This window comes from Schistocerca serialis, chromosome 3 (assembly GCF_023864345.2).
Source record: "Schistocerca serialis cubense isolate TAMUIC-IGC-003099 chromosome 3, iqSchSeri2.2, whole genome shotgun sequence".
Taxonomy (NCBI): domain Eukaryota; kingdom Metazoa; phylum Arthropoda; class Insecta; order Orthoptera; family Acrididae; genus Schistocerca; species Schistocerca serialis.
In genome coordinates, this window is record NC_064640.1 from 133,522,119 (window position 1) to 133,543,666 (window position 21,548).

Here is a 21,548-nt window from a genome sequence, read left to right on the forward strand (position 1 = left end):
TGGAATTTTTTTGTTGAAAATCATCATAGGCAATAGAAATGCCATGTGGCTAGGGCCTCCCATCAAGTAGACTGTTTACCTGATGCGGGTCTTTCGAGTTGATGCCACTTCGGTGACTTGCATGTTGATGGGGATGAGATGATGATGATGATAAGGACAACACAACACCCAGTCCCTGAGTGGAGAAAATCTCCGACCGAGCCGGGAAATGAACCCGGGCCATTCGGTATGACATTCCGTTGCACTGACCACTCAGCTACCAGGGGCGGACATCATAGGCAATGAAACATTGGTACACCACTTCAAACTGGCAGTATGTGGAGTGGCACCACACCGCATCTCCTCTGAAGAAAATGTTCAAAACCACACCTTCAGCTGGTAAAGTAATGACAGTGGTCTTGTGGGGCTCTGAAGGGGTTATTCTGTTTGGTGTCCTCCCTCATGGTGCAGTGATAAACTCTGAAGTGTATTGTGCTTCCCTCAGGAAACTGAAGAAACGACTTCAGTGTGTTCAACAACACAAAAGTGTAAATTGGCTTCTCCTTCTCCGTGACAATGCAAGGCCCCTCACAAGTCTGCGCACCCAAGAGGAGTTCACAGAACTTGATTGGACTGTTCTTCATCATCCATCCTACAGCCCGGACCTTGCACCTTCCGACTTCCATCCCAGTGAAGGATGCACTCCGTGGGAAGCAGCACAGGGATGATCAAGGAGGTTATTGATGCAGCAAGACATTAGCTCCAATGTCAACCGGTAGAATGGTGCTGTGTGGGCATACAGGCCCTCCAAGTAAGGTATTGTAGGGCTATCAAATTGGACAGAAATTATGTTGGAAAATAGGGTTTAGTAGCCCAGAGTCGGGAATATTATGGTGTATTGAAATCCTGAATAAAACCAATCTGCTTAAAAAAAAAATTAGAAAAAATGTGGTGTTGCATTACTTATTGAACAACCCTCGTAAATTAATAAGGGTGGTGCATTCAGTACATCAAGCAGAGTATTATGGAATTTACAGAATTCCATTTTTCTAAGGACACAAATTAGTCTTAGAGCTCCTTTTTCTCATTCTAGAAGTATTTGTTATAAATTGAGTGTGCTCAGAAAAAGATCCCATATCAGAGTAGGGAGTTGATCTGTGCAGAGTGTGTCTGCAGTACTGTTGTACTGCTTGTCATAGACTTAAATACTCTTAGACCATAGCACACAGATGAGAGGTTTTTAAGCAAGTTACTTATATGAGTGTCCTTTTTTTAAGTCTTTCTGAACCCATGGGTCCAAAAATTTTGTCACACTTACATTTCCTAGTTGATCATTTTCTTAATCTTGCTTGAATAGACATTTGGTTAAATGTTGGAAATAAGTGAAAGGTGACACATTCAGATATTTTAATATTTACAATGAGTGTGTTTTTGATTAACCACTCTGTGTAAGTCTTTTCATAGAACTTTCTGTTGTTGACTACAATGTTTCTGGGCCAAATCCAGTTAGGAATATGCTAGCATAAACAGCAAATAGTGTAGTTTTTTGGGTACTCATATATATACAGCAAAGTCATCCACATAAATCAAGAAGAGTAATGGTACTAGGATTGAGCTGTAAGGTACATGATATTTTATTGGTCGTTAGCTGGAAAAGAAAGAGTTTTTCTCGTTTTGTTCATAGTTTTGAAGTCATACTGAAGTGGTGCCTTCTGCCTGCAGTTTTTTTAGGTCTGAACATAGCCAGCTACACCTCTTATTCCTCATCTCTCTAATTTTTTGAACAGAATTTTGTGGTCCAGGACATCAAAATCCTTTGAAAGGTGCAGGAAAATACCAGCAGCTAATTTATGTTGCTAGAGGGATTTTAAAGTATAGTCTAAGAATTCAAATTTTGCTGTTTGTGAAAACTTTAAATGTCGTGAAGCCATGTTGTTGGATGGTGAGAGGAAATATTTATTTATGAAACTTATAAGTCTCATAAAAAAGATTTTGTAAAAGTTTTGAGAAGGTATTTAAGGGTAATTTGAAATTTTATCAGAAGAACCTTTTTTAGCAGTAGTGAAACGTTTGTTATTTTCAGAACATCTGGAAAGACGCCAATTTTTCTATGTGGTGAGCACATGGTTTTGTTATGAAGTCAGGTATTTCATGAACATCACTTAACATTTTATTGCTTAATGATTTAATTTTACTTATATTTTCATCAGGATTTGTTTGGTAAACGTATATAGAAGCATCCAAGATCACCAACTTACTGGAGAAACATGGGGGTGGTCCATTACAGTTTATTTGAGTGAGATCTTCAGCTAGTGAAGTAAAGTGTTCATTGAATGTTTTCACTGCTGATTTTGGGTCTGTGACTTTTGAGCCTTCTAGTGTTAATGATACATTCTTTCTTCTTGTCTGAGCTACAAGTTTTTTCCTTTATAGCTCTCCACATGGATATCATTTTGTTAGATGAGTTTCGTATCAAGTTGTCATTCCACATAATATTATGCCTGTCTGACCTCTCTACCATAGAATCTTTTGCAGGCTGTAGAATAATCTGCAGATTCTTAGGTAAATGTATATTTTTTACAACAGTGCTGCCAAAAATCTGTTTTCTCACTCTAAATTTTTATGCCTATAGTTGTCCATTGCTTATTGTCCTTAAGAGTTAATGTTTTTACTCCAGTAGGAAATGCTACCTAAAATAGCAAAGAAACATATACTGAAAACTTATGCACGTGCTATCAACGTTGTTCTGAATGGAAATGGTTCCCCAATTCTCCGTAGCCAGTGATAAATTAATAATTGTAATTTTATATGTCGAAAAGGACTTTTTTCAATTAATTTTGTGCAACTGCTACTGATGTCATACCTGATGGCTCCCAACACAGTTATGCCAGAAGTAACACCACTGTGCCTCCCCAAAACAACAGAAGAGTGGGACCTGTCCCCATGCTGCCGTCATACTCACCAGTAGTGGTGATCCAGAGTGCTGCAGAACTAGTATTCATCACTGAACACAATGTGACTCCTTTTATCAGTGGTTCATGCTTCCTGGGCTTGCACACTCTAAAAACAGCTGTTTGTGTTTTGAAGTTAATGACAACCTACACACGGTACGGTAATTCTCTAGTCTGGCTGCTGCTAGGCTCTGACAAGTGTTGTGCTATGACAGAGAATATTGCAGGAAGTCCATTACTTTTTCTCAGATGCTAGGTGCAGATGTGAAGGTGTTACAATGTGCTCGGGACACAGTACAGCGATCCTCCCACGTGGAGGTCAGACATGGTTGACCAGGACTTTGATGATGAGTATGCCTTCTCTCACATTCTTATGCAGCCAAACATCAGACCACAGTCACATCCAAATGCTTCACAAATCTGGATATTGCACAAATCAACCAGCCGGCCAAATGGAGATCAGCAATGAGAGTCCCCTTCAAACCCTGGCAGGTACTAATAATGCTGTATCACTCAATTACTTTGCATCTCTGTATCTTTCACTCATCATCTGATGCTGTGTCACTCTCTTATATATCCTATTAGGCCTGGTAACAACACTGCATCTGAACAACATTAATGCTCTCCAGTGACTGTTCTATCTCTCAAAGAGAATTACATCTCTTAATCATTTACTTACCGGCTGATGTTGTTAACGTGTAAAAAGGTACATAGTCGCCTGACCATGCCTTTGGGCTGCTCCACTTTCTTGTCAGGCATTGTAGATTGTTGCAGTCACTCAGTCCATTGGTTATCATAATTATTAACGGTAAACACAAAATCTGATGATCTTATTATTTGAAAAGAATCTTATATCCTATGGCGAGCAGAGAGATAAAGAAAGGGATCAAAGGCACGGAAAGCCTGCCTGTAATGGCCAAGTTATGCATAGTCTGATAGCGAAGAATGAGCTCAAAGTGTTGTATTATTCAACTTAATTGGTTATGGTTGGTGCTTTCTTAATTGTGTAGGATTGGTGTTTTTTAATTAATCAGCTATTTCCTCTCCCGCAGTAAAATCCCGGGTATTAAAAATTTTATTTGATGGCCTTCAGTGTTTTATTATGCTTTTCTTGCATGAGTCCAAACTTTATACAGATTTTTTTTAACTGCAGTAAATGTACAAAACACACAGGACAGCCAAGCATAGTTTGACATGTGAATTATTAGAACTAAAGAGCAATAGCACAGGTGTGGGCTGAGTTGCAACCCTTGAAGAATAAGATTGTGGAGGAGCATTTAACATTGTGCATCATTGTATGCCAGTGGGTAACCCAACATGAAAGTCTGTTGGAGGATGTTATAGGACCAGGATATGGAATCTGAAAGTCCATAAATGGTCAGCCTTTGCTAATATCATTTTTCATATTGTGGAATTGCAACCTCTACAAGGCATAAGATTACTATAAAAATTAGTGGAAATGAAGTGTGATACCATTTTGACATAAACATCTCATCTCATTCGTGTGGCAGTAAGAAAATGTAGAGCAGAGAAGAAGTTGGAAACATTCTGGAGCACTGCTACAAGTTTGCCATCGTTTAACCTAACAAGTTGCCATAATTTACTATATCATGGAATGTTCATATATAATTGTTTGACTTCAGAGCTCAACAGTAAAGACAGTGGCAATTCAGTTGACAACAAATCATTTGATTCATGAAGTCTAATTCATTTTGGACAAAAATGATGACTGCACACTTCAGACACTGTAAAGGCAAACATTACCACAAAGAATGTTTATCCACCTCCATTCATGGAATAGTATTCTACAGTGACACTGGGTATCATAGGTGAACCTGGCTGCTCCCATCAACAATGACTACACCAAGGAAACTGTAGAATGGGAAGTGGTACTCTTCCTTCAGCACATTCATATATAACATTGTGGCCAAAGTTGTTAATATACATTAGAGCCAGGATGTTTGACACAGAGGTACCTGACTTGAATTTCCATGTACAGTAATAAAAACATAGTTCATAAACTTGTCATATTTGGGATTCCTGCACCATATTTCTAATATTGACCAAACTGCTTTCACAAACTTGGAAATTTAACACTGTCAAAAAAATGGAAAATCCATGCTGGAATGTAACAACATTCTTATTCTAAACGTATTATTAACTGGTTTTCCCCATTGCATTTTTCTTTTTGTAAATGAAGGCTAATCTCAGGAACTACTGCAGAGCAAGAGAGGCTGGTCACAGTTCACGAACAGCAGAAGGAACTTTTGGCCAAACTCAGCCATCTTCAGGCTACTGTTTGGAAATATTTTAGACCTTATAGTTACAAACAGGCCTCACCATATCTACATGGTCTGTTATAGAGACAGGGACTAGTGATCATGGTGTCATCATAGCAGCAATGGGTAATAAACTTCATAAATCCACAAAGAAGGCTAGGAGAGTATTTTTGCTTGAAAGAGCAGATAAACAGTTGTTAGCATCCCAATTATTTGTTATACAGTGAATGGACATCATGTAGCCTCGATATGATGGACAAAGAGGAATTTTGGGCAAAATTTAAAGTACACTCCTGGAAATTGAAATAAGAACACCGTGAATTCATTGTCCCAGGAAGGGGAAACTTTATTGACACATTCCTGGGGTCAGATACATCACATGATCACACTGACAGAACCACAGGCACATAGACACAGGCAACAGAGCATGCACAATGTCGGCACTAGTACAGTGTATATCCACCTTTCGCAGCAATGCAGGCTGCTAGTCTCCCATGGAGACGATCGTAGAGATGCTGGATGTAGTCCTGTGGAACGGCTTGCCATGCCATTTCCACCTGGCGCCTCAGTTGGACCAGCGTTCGTGCTGGACGTGCAGACCGCGTGAGACGACGCTTCATCCAGTCCCAAACATGCTCAATGGGGGACAGATCCGGAGATCTTGCTGGCCAGGGTAGTTGACTTACACCTTCTAGAGCACGTTGGGTGGCACGGGATACATGCGGACGTGCATTGTCCTGTTGGAACAGCAAGTTCCCTTGCCGGTCTAGGAATGGTAGAACGATGGGTTCGATGACGGTTTGGATGTACCGTGCACTATTCAGTGTCCCCTCGACGATCACCAGTGGTGTACGGCCAGTGTAGGAGATCGCTCCCCACACCATGATGCCGGGTGTTGGCCCTGTGTGCCTCGGTCGTATGCAGTCCTGATTGTGGCGCTCACCTGCACGGCGCCAAACACGCATACAACCATCATTGGCACCAAGGCAGAAGCGACTCTCATCGCTGAAGACGACACGTCTCCATTCGTCCCTACATTCACGCCTGTCGCGACACCACTGGAGGCGGGCTGCACGATGTTGGGGCATGAGCGGAAGACGGCCTAACGGTGTGCGGGACCGTAGCCCAGCTTCATGGAGACGGTTGCGAATGGTCCTCGCCAATACTCCAGGAGCAACAGTGTCCCTAATTTGCTGGGAAGTGGTGGTGCGGTCCCCTACGGCACTGCGTAGGATCCTACGGTCTTGGCGTGCATCCGTGCGTCGCTGTGGTCCGGTCCCAGGTCGACGGGCACGTGCACCTTCCACCGACCACTGGTGACAACATCGATGTACTGTGGAGACCTCACGCTCCACGTGTTGAGCAATTCGGCGGTACGTCCACCCGGCCTCCCGCATGCCCACTATACGCCCTCGCTCAAAGTCCGTCAACTGCACATACGGTTCACGTCCACGCTGTCGCGGCATGCTACCAGTGTTAAAGACTGCGATGGAGCTCCGTATGCCACGGCAAACTGGCTGACACTGACGGCGGCGGTGCACAAATGCTGTGCAGCTAGCGCCATTCGACGGCCAACACCGCGGTTCCTGGTGTGTCCGCTGTGCCGTGCGTGTGATCATTGCTTGTACAGCCCTCTCGCAATGTCCGGAGCAAGTATGGTGGGTCTGACACACCGGTGTCAATGTGTTCTTTTTTCCATTTCCAGGAGTGTAGTTGTAAATCATACTCTGGATAAGTCTGTGCCAAGTAAGTGGATTAATGATGGAAAAGACCGACTGAGATTTAGAAATAAAATTCTGGAAAGATGAGGAAACAGACAGTTGCACTATCAGTTCAAAGAAGAATGCACAAATGATAGGCGAAAGTGGAAGCATAAAGCATATGACAACTACGACCATCATACCTTAGCAAAAGATATTGCCAAAAAACCTGAGAAAATTCTGGTCCTATTTGAAATTGCTATGCAGGTTGAAGGCTTCTATCCAGTAACTCGTTGACCAGTCTCTGGTGGCAGCACAAGACAATAAAAGGAAAGCTGAAGTTTTAAATTTTGCTTTTAAGAAATCATTCACGCAAGAGGACTGTACAAACATATAGTTGTCTTACTATCACAGTGACTCACGTACGGAGCACGTAGTAATAAGCATCCCTGACAAAGAGAAACAACTGAAAGATTTGAAAACAAATAATTCACCAGGTCCAGATGGAATCGCAGCTTGGTTATACAGAGAGTGCTCTACAACATTGGCCCTTACTTAACTTTCATTTATCGCAAGTCTCTCGGTCATGCAAAGTCCCAAGTGAATGGAAAAAAGTGCAGGTAACTCATGTATATTAGAAGGTTGAAAGAATGGACACACAAAATTGCAAAACTCTCCTTAATATCGATTTGCTGCAGAATTCTTTAACAAATTCTCAGTTCAAAAATAATTAATTTCCTTGAGACAGAAAAACTTCCATTTACAAACCAACACAGGTATAGAAAGTATCACTCATGCAAAAATCAGCTTACCTTTTTATTGTTTGATATCGAGCAAACCATGCTATATTCATAGATTTCCGGACATGGCACCACACTGTAGACTGCTAAGGAAGGTCCAAACAACAGTTTCCAAGATATGTGTGTGACTTGAAGGCTTCATAAGTAATAGAACCCAGAATGTTGTGCTCAATGGTGAGTGTTCATTAGAGACAAGGGTATTGTCAGCAGTTCCCTAGGAAAGTGTGATAGGTCCGCTCTTATTCTCCATACAGGGTGTCCCAGGAGGAATGGTCAGTATTCAGGGATATGAAAGGGATGATCATTCAAAGCAAAAAGGTCTAGTAAACATGGGCTCTAAAATGCATCCCCTTAAGAGCTATATACACTTATTCATCTTTGCTACTGTGATACAACTGTTCTACTGAACAAGTGCTTATAGCTCTTAAGGAATGCATTTTAGATCCTATGTTTACTATACAATTTTTTTTCTTATTTTAGTGCATACTACCTCCTCCCAAAGGAAAGAGCTTGCACTAATATAAATTTGTTTCACAGTATTTAAGATGTAGTAGTCCTCATAGCTCTTAAGGTTTGCATTTTAGTGCTCATATTTACTAAGGATCTTTTGCTTCTAGTATCATGTTTTTGCCTCGAATGATCATTTCTGTCATATTCCCGAATATTGATCATTCCTCCTGTGATACCCTGCCGTTATGTAGACAGGAGTGACACCACCAGCAGTCGACCAATGGTGTAAACACCCAGAAGATGACCCCTACGTTGGATTGAAACCGGTTGGCGGTATAATAATAATAATAATAAATCCAATTAAGACTGTTTATGGATTATTGATTAATCATACTAATCGCTGCTTCTCTCCACAACCATGTTGTCCAAAAACCTACTTATATTTTTTTTATGTGTGAACTATTAAGCCAGACAGTGCACACTACTCTGCTGCTGAGTATACCAATCCAAATGTTGATACCCAGAGAGAATGTGCTGACAATCCCCAACAAGAGCCACATAGTTTATGGAGAACATTGTTTTTGGTTTTGAGCTTAGCAGGTGTGCATGTCAAGTGCTCCCCGAAAGAAAGTGCCCTATTTAACACGATCCCAAGGTATTTTGGATGCTTATTATGATGAAGTTTGTCACCCTCAAAACAGACATTGAGGGCTCTGTGTGCCAATCTATTGGACAGATGAAAACCTGAAACTCCTGTTTTATTTGAATTTGGCTGTAACCTCCATTTACAGAAATAGTGGCTTAAGATGTCATGATCAGAATTAGGATTTGTTTCAGAGGTTTTGTGTTGGGTAGCTATTTGCCAGTCATCTGCATAGCCAAACTCTCTGTACTGTGTAGGAGGAATATCAGATATGTAAAAGTTGAACATGAGAGGAGCAAGGACGGATCCTTGTGGTAAGCTATTATTCAATGCTTTTGGGCAGCTAGTGTCTTTTTCTGTAGTTACTGTAAATATTCTTTCAGCTAAGATGTTGTCTATTAGTTTTGTTGTCTGTTTGCATGGGACAAGTTGTAATAATTTATAAAGCAGTCCATGCGTTCAAACCATGTCACACACTGCACTTAGATCAATGAAAGCAACTGATGTTTTCTGCTTCATTTGGTATCCTGCTTCAATAAATGTTGTTAAGGATAAGACTTAATCAGCGCAGTTCCATCCTGGTCAGAATCCAGCTTACTCATTAGGAAGGTTCCGAAAGGTTATTACACTAATCCAATTATATAGGATTATTTCAAGGAACTTATAAGTAGTGCTCAATAGTGCTATTGGTTGATAGTTCTCCAGCTGGTCTGATGCTTTGCTGGGCTTGAGTATTGTTATGATTTTTGAATGCTTCATTTTTTGTGGAACTGAATCAGATATCATAATGTTAGAGAAGAAATCTGCCAGCCATATTTTTTGCACGTTTCCCACTATGTGGAAGAAATTCTGGGGGGATTCTATCATTTCGTTGTGCTTTTTCAGGCTTTTGAGTTTTAAGAGCAGCAGAAATTTAAAATATAGAGAAAGTTTGTGAGAAATCAGGTTGTTCATTAGTGTTCTTTTTGAGCATTGTAAGTTTGTATCTGATGTGTCTTGTATGAGTTTTATTCCTTGATGCTCTTGATGTGTACAGTAGATGTGATGCAATCCTAGTAGCTGATATGTGAGTGCTGTTTCGTACTTTAATTTTGTTTCCATCTAACTTCCTTAGTAATGACCATACTTTTGTACTTGATGTTTGGAAACTGAGTGACTTAACAGTCTCTGTCCGCCTGATACATCTGGCTGTATTGAAGTTATGAAGTAGGTTATCTGCTATTTCTAGGTCCTCACTTTTTAGAAGTTCATCATATGGTTTCTCAGTTGTTTCATTCCAACCTGGAATATATTGCTTCCAGTAGCCACTAGGGATTGCCTTCTTTGCTGCACGTTTCGTAGCTCCAACAGGCTTCACAGGTGTTTTTTTTTTTTGGGGGGGGGGGGGGGGGGTGACTGAGACATCTGCCCAGATTTTTAGCAAATACATCCCACTTTGCTTTTCTGAAGTTCCATCTACTTTGTGGAAAGGATGAGACAAGTAGAATATTTGTCCCTATTTCTATTAAGATTCGACGGTGTTGGCTGTGTGGGAAGTCACCACAAATTTTGGAGAGGTAATTTATTTTCATTAGTAGTTTCAAAGCATAGATTGGGATTTTAAACTCCAGTCTCCAAGCTGTCAATACAGATGTTCCTGTATACTTTGCATCAAACACCAAATATAAGCTATTGTCTTCTGCTGAATTTGCAACAGCTTCACCATTTTCATCACTTTTCTTATGCTTCCATCGGGTATGGTGATTGTTAACATCTACGAGGTATATGGCAGGGTATTGTGATACCGGGATTGTGGAGGCCATTGGTTGGTTATCCTATTTTTACTGTAACTTCATGGATGTCATTGAAATCAGATACACAGCATAGATCTGCATTCTTGATTGACGATTGTATGAATGTTCCCACTCAATAAGCAAGGTGGTATGTTGCTCCTAGTAATTCAAAGCAAGGAATTATTCCTATCTGATTCATTTGCTCTTCATGTTCAGTATGTGTTTCCTGAACAGCAACAACATTAATGTTATATTCTGATAAAATCTTCTGTAAGACTTGGCATTTTGATTTAATTATGCGTTCATTGTTGATGTGACATATCTTAATAACAAGTCCAAGGTTTATAGCTGGAGGGTCCTGAGAAGAACCATGTGAGTCCATGTCTTCTAACAAATTCATTTTAGACAGGAGATCTCAGAGATTATCTGGCTGCCTCTGCTTCTTCGCTTTAGATATTTCCTTTGAAGTGACTGTTCTTTCGCACCATCAAGAGGACATGTGCGACTTAGGGTATGTCGCTGATGCAAACACTCATTGTCCCTCAAGAGAAGAGAAATCAGGGCTTGTAGGGAGGCTTATAGGCATTTATTATTTCCTTGTTCTATTTGCGAGTGGAACAGGAGAGGAAATGTATAGTAGTGATACAAGGTACGCTCCACCACGCACCATACCGTAGCTTGTAGAGTATGTATGTAGACATAGATGTAGATTTAGATTTTGATATGGTTTCCATCAATAGACTGATCACGCTGGAGGTTTCTGCATGTAATTTATTATGCTTTGCCGTGCAAATTGTCCAACCATAGATACGTAGTGCTACCCCTGTGATGGTCTGGTGGGTTGCTGGTACCAACATAATAGATTGCCTTTTGGTGCTGTGAGTGCTCCCACAATGTTTCAAAATATACCTAAAGCATTTAAAGCAAGGGTACCCCAAGCTGCAAACCATGTAAGTGACATAATAGTTGCTGCGTCTGTGTGGGAGCAACACCTCTGCACTTTAAAAGACTTACAGTTTATGGTCTGCATCTACATTGATATTCCACAAGCCAACATATGGTGCGTGGTGAAGGGTACCCTGTACCACTACTTGTCACTTCCCCTCCTGTTCCACGCACAAATAGAGTGAGGGAAAAACAACTTCTGTACGCCTCTGTATGAGCCCTAATTTCTTGTATCTTATCTTCATGGTCCTTACGTGCAATGTATTTTGGCAGCAGTAGAATCATTCTGCAGCCAGCTTCTAAATTTTCTCAATAGTGTTTCTCGAAAAGAACGCCACCTTCCTTCCAGGGATTCCCATTTGAGTTCCCAAAGCATCTCTGTAACACTTACATGTTTTTCGAACCTACCTGTAACAAATATAGCAGCCCACTTCTGAATTGCTTCAATGTCTTCCTTCAATCTGATCCGATACAGATCCAGAACATTCTAGCTGTACTCAAGAATAGGTCACACCAATGTCCTACACATGATCTCCTTTACGGGTGAACAACCCTTTCCTAAAATTCTCCCAATAAACCAGAGTCGACCATTCATCTTCTGTACTGCAGTTCTCATGTGCTCGTCCCATTTCGTATCACTTTGCAACATTACCCCATGATATTTGAATGACTGGACTGTGTCAAGCAGGACACTAGTAATACTGTATCTGAACATTACAGGTTTGTTCTTCCTACTCATCCGCATTACATTTTTCCGCATTTAGGGCTCGCTGCCATTCATCACACCAACTAAAAACTTTGTCTAATTTGTCTTGTATCTTCCTACAACTTGGATACTTTTCCGTACACCATGGCATCATCAGCAAAAAACTGCAGATTGGTGGTCACCCTGTTAGCCATATCATGTATGTATTACGGAACAACGGCGGTCCTATCACCCTTCCCTGGGTTACTACTAATGATACTCATGTCTCTCTGATGAACACTTGCCATCAAAGATGACATACTGGGTTCTATTATTTAAGAAGTCTTTGAGTTACTCACATATCTATGAACTTATTTCATATGCTCATATCTTCGTTAACAGCCTGCAGTGGAGCACGGTGTCAAATGCTTTCCGGAAATCTAGAAATATGGAATCTGTCTGTTGCCGTTCATCCATAGGACTCAGTATATCCTGTGAGAATATGGTGAGCTGAGTTTCGCACAAGCAATGCTTTCTAAAACCAAGCTGATTCATGGACATAATCTTCTTAGCCTCAAGAAAGTTTATTATATTCGAACTGAGAATATATTCAAGGATTCTGCAGCAAACAGAATTGAGGGATCTTGGTCTGTAATTTTGTGGGTCTGTTATTTTACCTTTCTTATATACTGGAGTCACCTGCACTTTTTTCCAGACACTTGGGAGTTTCTGCTGGGTGAGAGATTCACGATAAATGCAATCTATGTAAGAGAGCAGTGCCGTAGAGTACTCTTTGTAGAATCAAATTGGGATTCCAGCTGGACCTGGTGATTTATTTGTTTTCAAACCTTTCAGTTGTTTCTCTATGCCAGTTAGTCTTATTTCTGTATCATCCCTATGGGAGTCTGTCCGATGGTCAAATGACAGTATGTTTGTATGGTTCTTCTATGTGAACAATTTCTTAAACGTGAAATTTAAAACTTCTGCTTTCATATTGCTATCTTCAACTGCCACACCAGACTGGTCGAAAAGGGACTGAATGGAAGACTTAGACCCGCTTAACGATTTTACGTATGACCAGAATTTTCTTGAGTTCTCTGCCAAATCTTTTGCTAAGGTGTAATAGTGGTAGTTTCATATGCTTCAAGCATAAATCTTTTCATAGACACACGAATCTCTACTAACCTTTGCTTGTCGTAATTTGTATGTCCCCTTTTGAACCTAGAATGCAACAGCCTCTGCTTCCTCAGCATTTGCCAAACTTCGTTACTAAACCATGGTGGGTCTTTACCATCCTTTATCCAATTACTAGGCATGTAACTTTCCACACCACGATTTACAACCTGCTTAAACTTTGCCCACAATTTCTCTACATCCATTTTACTGAAACTAAATGTTGTCAATTCACTGTCTAAGTGAGATGTTAATAACTGCTTATCTGTTCTGTCTATCAGAAACACTCTCCTAGCCTTCTTGACTGACTTATCAACTTTTGTAATGATAATTGCTATTATGACATCATGATCGCTAATCCCTGTTTCTGTACTGACATTGTTGATAATGTCCAGCCTATTTGTAGCTACAATGTCTAAGATATTTCCATTGTGTGTGGGCTGCCGAGCTAGCTGCTCAAGACAATTTTCAGAAAATGTGTTCAAAAGGATTTCGCATGACTGTCTATCTGTACCCCCTGCAATGAATCCCTAGACATATCAGTCTATGCCGGCCGCTGTGGCTGAGCATTTCTAGGTGCTTCAATCCAGAACCGCAGTGCTGCTACGGTCACAGGTTCAAATCCTGCCTCAGTCATGGTTGTGTGTGTTGTACATAGGTTAGTTAGGTTTAAGTAGTTCTAAGTCTAGAGGACTGATGACCTCAGATGTTAAGTCCCATAGTGCTTAGAGCCATTTGAACCTATACTCGGCAAGTTAAAGACGTCTCCAACTAGTATTGCATGATCTGTGTATTTATGTGCTATTGATCATAGACTTTTCTTGAATAATTCTAGAACTGTCACAGCAGAATCAGTTGGCCAGTAAAAACTTCTAACAATTACTTAATTTCACCTACACCTGTGATACGCGAGCAGATGACTTCACTGCCACACTCAACTTCAACCTCACTAGAGACACTATTTTTGTCAACTGCAATGAACATTCTCCCTCCTATGGTCTATAATCTGTCTTTCCAATATATGTTCCACAACTCGCTAAATATCTCAGAGCTTTCCACTTTGGGTTTCAGCCAGCTCTCAGTCCCAAGAATAATTTGAGTGTAAGAACTTTTCTGGAGGGCAGTAAATTTGAGAACTTTACCATGAATACTTCAACAGTTTACTAGTAAAATTGTGACAGTCAAAGAGTGTCTATTCAAGAATGTAAATTAAGTAAAAGTAGTTTTTTCCAACAAGTGTTCCACACTTTGACCACATACTGAGCAAAGATGGTAACAGGCTGACAATAAAGCAACTGACAGACTCCCTAGGCCCAAAGGTTTGAAGAATCTGCAGTCATTCTTAGGCAAGATAATTTATTATGAAAAATTTATACCAGATGTTGTGTGGATATCTTAACCCCTTAATTAGCTGCGGTAAAAGTAAGTCAAATTTCAGTGTATGCCACTTGTCAGGCAATGCTTTTGTTTGATACCTGCTCCACACGTGGCCACATTTATGCCAGGGAGTTGTGTAGCCCTGGCAAAAGGTGCTTTGTAAAATAGAATAGGTCCTCAGTGGCATGAAACAACCAATTAGATACACATCTAAAACACTAACAGTGGCATGGATGAATTATAACCAAATAGAAGCAGAAGTACTGGCTATTACTTAGTCCCAACAAATTCCAAGTTCTCGTATATGGAACAGAGGAAATCTGATCATGGATCACATGGTACACACATCAAAAAAAATTTTGCGTCACCTCAGTTCAAAGAGTTCCGGAACCTGTTAAGAAAATTGGAAGAGAGATCAACATGAACATCATGTCCATCCTTTTTTTTGCTCACGAAAACCATACATTGCATGTTGTACCATCGTACAGCGAGACCTTCAGAGGTGGTGGTCCAGATTACTGTACATGCCAGTACCTCTAATACCCAGTAGCATGTCCTCTTGCATTGATGTATGTCTGTATTCGTCGTGGCATACTATCCACAGGTTCATCAAGGCACTGTTGGTCCAGATTGTCCCACTCCTCAGTGGCGATTCGACGTAGATCTCTCAGAGTGGTTAGTGGGTAACATCGTCCATAAACAGCCCTTTTCAATCTATCCCAGGCATGTTCGATAGGGTTCATGTCTGGAGAACATGCTGGCCACTCTAGTCGAACGATGTTGTTTGGGGCCGCGAAGTGTCGTCAGTGAAGACGAATGCCTCACCAGTATGCTGCCGATATTGTTTGCACTATCAGTCAGAGGATGGCATTCACGTATCGTACAGCCGTTACAGTGCCTTCCATGATCACCAGCAGCATACATCAGCCCCACATGATGCCACCCCAAAACAGCAGGGAACCTCCACCTTGCTGCACTTGCTGGACAGTGTGTCTAAGGCGTTCAGCCTGATCAGGTTGCCTCCAAACCCGTTTCCGATGATTGTCTGGTTGAAGGCATATGCGACACTCATCAGTGAATAGAATGTGATGCCAATCCTGAGTGGTCCATTCGGCATGTTATTAGGCCCATCTGCACCATGCTGCACAGTGTCGTGGTTGCAAAGATGGACCTCACCATGGACATCGGGAGTGATGTTGCTCATCATGCAACCTATTGCGCACTTCAATTTTGAAAAGCATTATTCAACATGGTGGCGTTGCTGTCAGGGTTCCTCTGAGCCGTATTCCATAGGTAACGGTCATCCACTGCAGTAGTAGCCCTTGGACGGCCTGAGCGAGGCATGTCATCGACTGTTGCTGTCTCTCTCTGTATCTCGTCCATGTCCGAACAACATTGCTTTGGTCCACTCCGAGATGCCTGGACACTTCCCTTGTTGAGAGCCCTTCCTGGCACAAAATAACAATGTGGATGCGATCGAACCATGATATTGACCGTCGAGGCGGGGCATGGTTGAACTACAGACAACTCGAGCCATGTGCCTCCATCCTGGTGGAGTGACTGGAACTGATCAGCTGTCGGACCCCCTCTGTCTAATAGGCGCTGCTCGTGCATAGTTGTTTACATCTTTGGGCAGGTTTAGTGGCATCTCTGAACAGTCAAAGGGACTGTGTCTGGGTTACAGTATCCTCAGTCAACATCCATCATCAGGAGTTCTGGGAACCAGGGTGATGCAAAACATTTTTTGATGTGTGTATTAATTTTGCCCTTTAGTACCCAAGAGAATCATGCAGGTAAGATGGCATGATGATTACAGTAGTGGCTGCTGTTTGTGGGCATCTACCATTATGAGATACATTGAGATACATTGCCTCGTATGTGTCACAGACTGCACACTGCATTTGCTACCGCAAGTGGAAATATTATGAGACAATGCCAAGCTGAGAGAGATATGTGGGCGCACCCACATTATTGTCCAAGTTGATGGAATAATACAGAACTGTTGTCTCTATACTGATTCTCTCCCTGCAGACACACACACCATCCTTCCATCTCCCTCACCATCATGCGAACTCAGGACTCTCCACGTGGGAGATGAACACACTCTGATAAACACTGAGATGGTTCCCACCAACCAGTAGTTGTCATCACACCTCAGACCCGCTACACTGCCTGGTCTAAGGACACAGCTGCATGCTGAGTGTGTATGAGCACATGCCTTTCACTCACCACTAGATCTGGCACTACATTGTGACATAGCTAGCCACCACATTTCATGAGCCACATAATAGGCTACATGTCTGTTTTCTCACTCTCGTTGAGTGCTGACCACTTGAAGGAAAGCTTCACTGTGCCTGCACTGTATTTATGCCTTAATAAAAAAAATGTGTTACATGCATCTCAGCCAAAACTACAGAACTAGCAGTACGGACCTGTTTCTTGATGCACCACAAACATAACTTCAATTTGGGGATCCTTCTGCTGACCGCAGAAGAGATAGAGTGATGGATTGTGGTCCTGTCGACATTGCCACGTAAGTGCCATAGCCTGACACTAAACTAGGCAGGTTACTGTCACAAACCACACAGCATGTGGAAACCAAGATTGATGGAAAGTCAGCAGATAAAAACACAGTAGAGAGTGGATTTTGTGACTACAAGTAATGTTAGTCAAAATTATTACCATTGGATGAAAGCAAGAATTGCCTTAAAAGAGAGGTAATGACCATCCATACAGGATGTCTTTGCTGCGACCCATATGCTTATGGCTGCCAAAAGCAGAACTATGTATGAGTTGTACAGATAATAATGATACCATTCTCTGGCTCCATCTCACTATCACTGGAGTGGTGGGATCTTAAACGTATCCATTTAGTACCATAAGGAGGTCATTTACTACTGCTGTTACCTTTGTGAAAGTAGCTCATATTTACGCTGATATGTTGGTGCTCCTTGTGTAAGTTAAAGTTTATTGATTGTTGTGATCAAAGATATATTATTGGCAAACATGTAAGATGTCAGTTGCTGTGGGGTACTTCCACAGTTAGAAAGTTCTCTTGATTGCTCTACATTTCATTTATGATGATGATGACCTCTGGATGTCGCAGTAGTGCATCATTGTGAATAACTTTTCAGTTGTTACAAGGGGGAATACAATCTTTAAAAGATGATGCACAAACTACAGTTTCCTGTTGATAACAATTTGCGTAACTTGGAGACAAATGGAGTAAAAATTTCATATGTTTTCCAGTATTCAACTGTGGGATTCATAAATTAGTGTAGGACATTTTGTAGTAATTTATAATGTAAAGTTTCACACGTCCTTAATTCAAGCATTTCAGAACTAAAAAGTCAGACAGATAAAAATGCCTGGCCTATTAATGTACTTTAATGTCTTTCATCTTAAAGGCTGACTGCTCTTTCAAATTTGGGTAGAGTATTTGTCAAATGCTTATCAAACATTTTTGAGGCTGTATGGGGCTGTCATAGAAACAGAATGTGTAGTTCCATAGGACATCTTGATTTGTAATTGTTAAAATACTTACCAGGGATCAAATTTAGATCGATGATGATCAAATTCTTTGTTTCAGCTTCAGAAGAATACTTTATTGACACTTTGTAGTGACAGAATTCTACAAGATGTGTCATTTGACAAGTACCGCTGTGCACGCCTTGTTATGAACTCTCTCTGTACTTTTTACGATGCATCCATGAACAGAATGAGTGTTGCAATATGCAGCATTTTAGGTAAGTAAAATAACAGAATTCTAAATATCTCAGAGTAGATAAAGATAATTTATTTCATATGAAGATATCACACTAGTACATATAGAGTATAATACTATGACACTAAAGAACCCTGAAATTAATTTTGTTTCTCTGCAGTAATTTCATTTTTTACTTACATGTCCCATTATTGTTCATATATTATGGTAAAATCTGAAGCCATAATTTTATGCCTTTATATAGTTGGACCTTGCAATTTTTTTTTGTTGGTAATCATGGTAATTTTCTCATTGTACACATTGATACATCCTCACTGTAGATGTGATTTACTTTCACAGTACTTTTGATGTTGAAGGAGGCTGTCCTCAGTTCACAGTCAGGGCATATGCTAGTGGGACGAACATTCATCACTCTCTCACCTGTGCTCGTCAGCATTCCACTTGTGCCAGGTTACACACATGTGCTGCTGCTATTCTAGTGGTACCCCTCTTACAGTCTTCAGTTTATTAGTGGACAGTGGCTGATTATTAACAACAAAAACATCTAGGGTGCTGTTTAAATCCACTATTTAACAAAAATTTCTGAGTAAATAACAATTGTTCTCAATACATGAAAACAATCAGCTTGTTTAATTTTGTCAACTCAAACAAGTTAGAGCTTCCAGACAAAGCTCAACAATGACTGGTATTTGCATACTCACTTTGCTCCACCACTCAGATAGTCATATGTATTGTAATGTCTTATGATGCACAAGTACAAAAGATGTTCTACCACGTATAAGAAAATTTATGGACAGGTAGGAACAAAAAGTAAATGAAAGTGAAATTTAGCGTACAATATTTGTTTATGGGAAAATGAAAATAAATTGTAAAACAAGGCATAATAATAATAGAAATGTATGAACATGAGAAGCCATACAGACTGTACAATGTATCTTAGAATATAGATTAAGGAAATGCAAACCTATGTTTATGGCATTTGTATACTTAGAGAAAGCTATTGATAATGTTGGCTTGAATACATACTGAAATTCTGAAGTTAATTGGGGTAAAAACAGGTAGCATAAGGTTATCTATAACTTGTACAGAAAACAGACTGCAGTTATAAGAATCAAAGGACATGAAAGGGAAACGTTGTCTACTACCAATGTTGTTCAGTCTGTGCACTGAGAAAGCTGTGAAGGAAACCGGCAAGATATTTGGAAAGAGAATTGAAAGTCAGGGAGAAGAAATTAAATCTTTGAGGTTTGCTGGTGACATTGTAATTCTGTCGAGACAGCAGTCAACTTGCAAGAGCAGTTGAGTGGAATGGATAATATCTTTAAAAGAGGTTATAAGATGGATATCAACAAAATTAAAACAAGAGTAATGGAATGTAGTCAGATTAAATCAGGCGACGTTGAGGGAATAAGATCGAGAAATTAGACACTAAATGTAGTGAATGATCTTTGCAATTTAGGCAACAAAATAACTGATGTTTGCCAAAGTAGAGATGTAAAATGGCCCAGGGTGAGTGGGACCACTATGGTGTAGAGATGGTGCTAGCCAGGGGTGGCTAGGAAAACTCTACTGCAAGATACAACATATTTTATTCTGTTTTGAATTACAATGTTGGAGTACTGTGATGTCCCACCAGCAGTGCCGATGATGCCGGAAGGTCTGTGGCAACAGGATGGCTGTTTGACAGTGGCATCCTGCATTTCTGACACTTTCTACCCCCTTCAGCAGTGCATGCCTGAGTTAGCACTATGTGGCCATGCACGAACAATGCCAGCAACATGTATGTCTGCTGAATTCTCATAGGCTTCCACTGCTACCAGTTTAGGAGCTCGCCCTGGTGTCGAAGGATGGCAGCAGTACCGTACTGGCTGTGAATCACTGCCCTCCAAGGCAGAAGTTTGGTGCTGCTGTGAAGCCCAGGGGACGTTTCATCCTCTGTGTCATTCTGTGTCCACAGGTGCTGACTTGGAATCGTGAGCTGGTCTGGTGGAGTTGGCTGCCCAGACCAGTCAGCTGCTGATTGGCTCGTAGCATGATAAAGACTTGCATGGACCCAATCTTGTGGAGGGTGCTACCAGACTTCACATAACTGTGCTAGAGTCAGAGGGTATTTTTAGTGATTAACAGCACCAATATGTTGCTTCCAGGCATATTCAACTCAACACCCCTGGGTTTTCATGGTGTGTAAATATTCCACAGGCGGGCTCTTAGTTTCAGTGCCTTTCTGCAATGACACCACAACTGCATGGCTTGGTCTGACCACCTTGTAGCATAAAAACAGGCTTGTTTGTGAAATTACATATCAACACCTGTGTGCCTGCCTGCTTGCTTCACACACCATTGCAATGGAACTGCTTTTAATTCTCAGTACTGACCAAAATTTAGTGACAGTGTTACAGAGGATATAAAATGCAAGACTGACAGTAACAAGAAAAGTTTTTCTGAAAAAGGGAAATTTGTTAATGTCCAATGTAAATTTAAGAGTTAGAAAGTATTTTCTGAATGCGTTTGTATGGAGTGTAGCCTTGTGCAGAAGTGAAACGTTGATGAGATAAGAAGAGAATAGAAGTTTTCGAAATGTGGTGCTACAAAAAGATGTTGAAAATTAGACAGGGAACATTGAATAACTAATGAAGAGGTATTGAATTGAAGTGCGGGAAAAATAAATTTGTGACACAACTTGACTAAAGGAAGAGAATGATTAATTGGACACATTGAAAGGCATCATGCAGTTGTCAGTCTGGTAGTGGAAGGAAGTGTGGAGGGTAAAATATGTAGAGGCAGACTGAGGCTTGAATACAGTAATTAGGTTCAAATGCATGTATGTTGCAGTAACTATGTAGAGATGAAGAAACTTCCACAGGATAGACTAACATAGAGAGCTCAATCAAACCAGTCTCCAGACTGAAGACAACAAATTAATTTCATGGCACATCAAGATCTTCCTCACCATCTTGAGTTATATCAAATAATCTATATGATTTTAACAGTAATGATAACCTCTGACACATGGGATGGAAGCACAGCCTATAATTTGTGGCATTGTTCCCGGAACTGACTGTGGCCCTCT

At 40.7% G+C, this 21,548-nt stretch overlaps 1 protein-coding gene across 1 annotated transcript in view; it reads left to right on the plus strand.

Moving 5' to 3' along the window:
- Nucleotides 1–21,548, plus strand: part of LOC126469833 (protein zyg-11 homolog B-like) — a 222,541-nt gene that overhangs the window by 166,555 nt on the left and 34,438 nt on the right. The window contains exon 9 of the mRNA XM_050097124.1: nt 18,344–18,500. Within this exon, the coding sequence (XP_049953081.1) occupies nt 18,344–18,500 (157 nt within the window). The remainder of the gene's footprint in view (nt 1–18,343; nt 18,501–21,548) is intronic.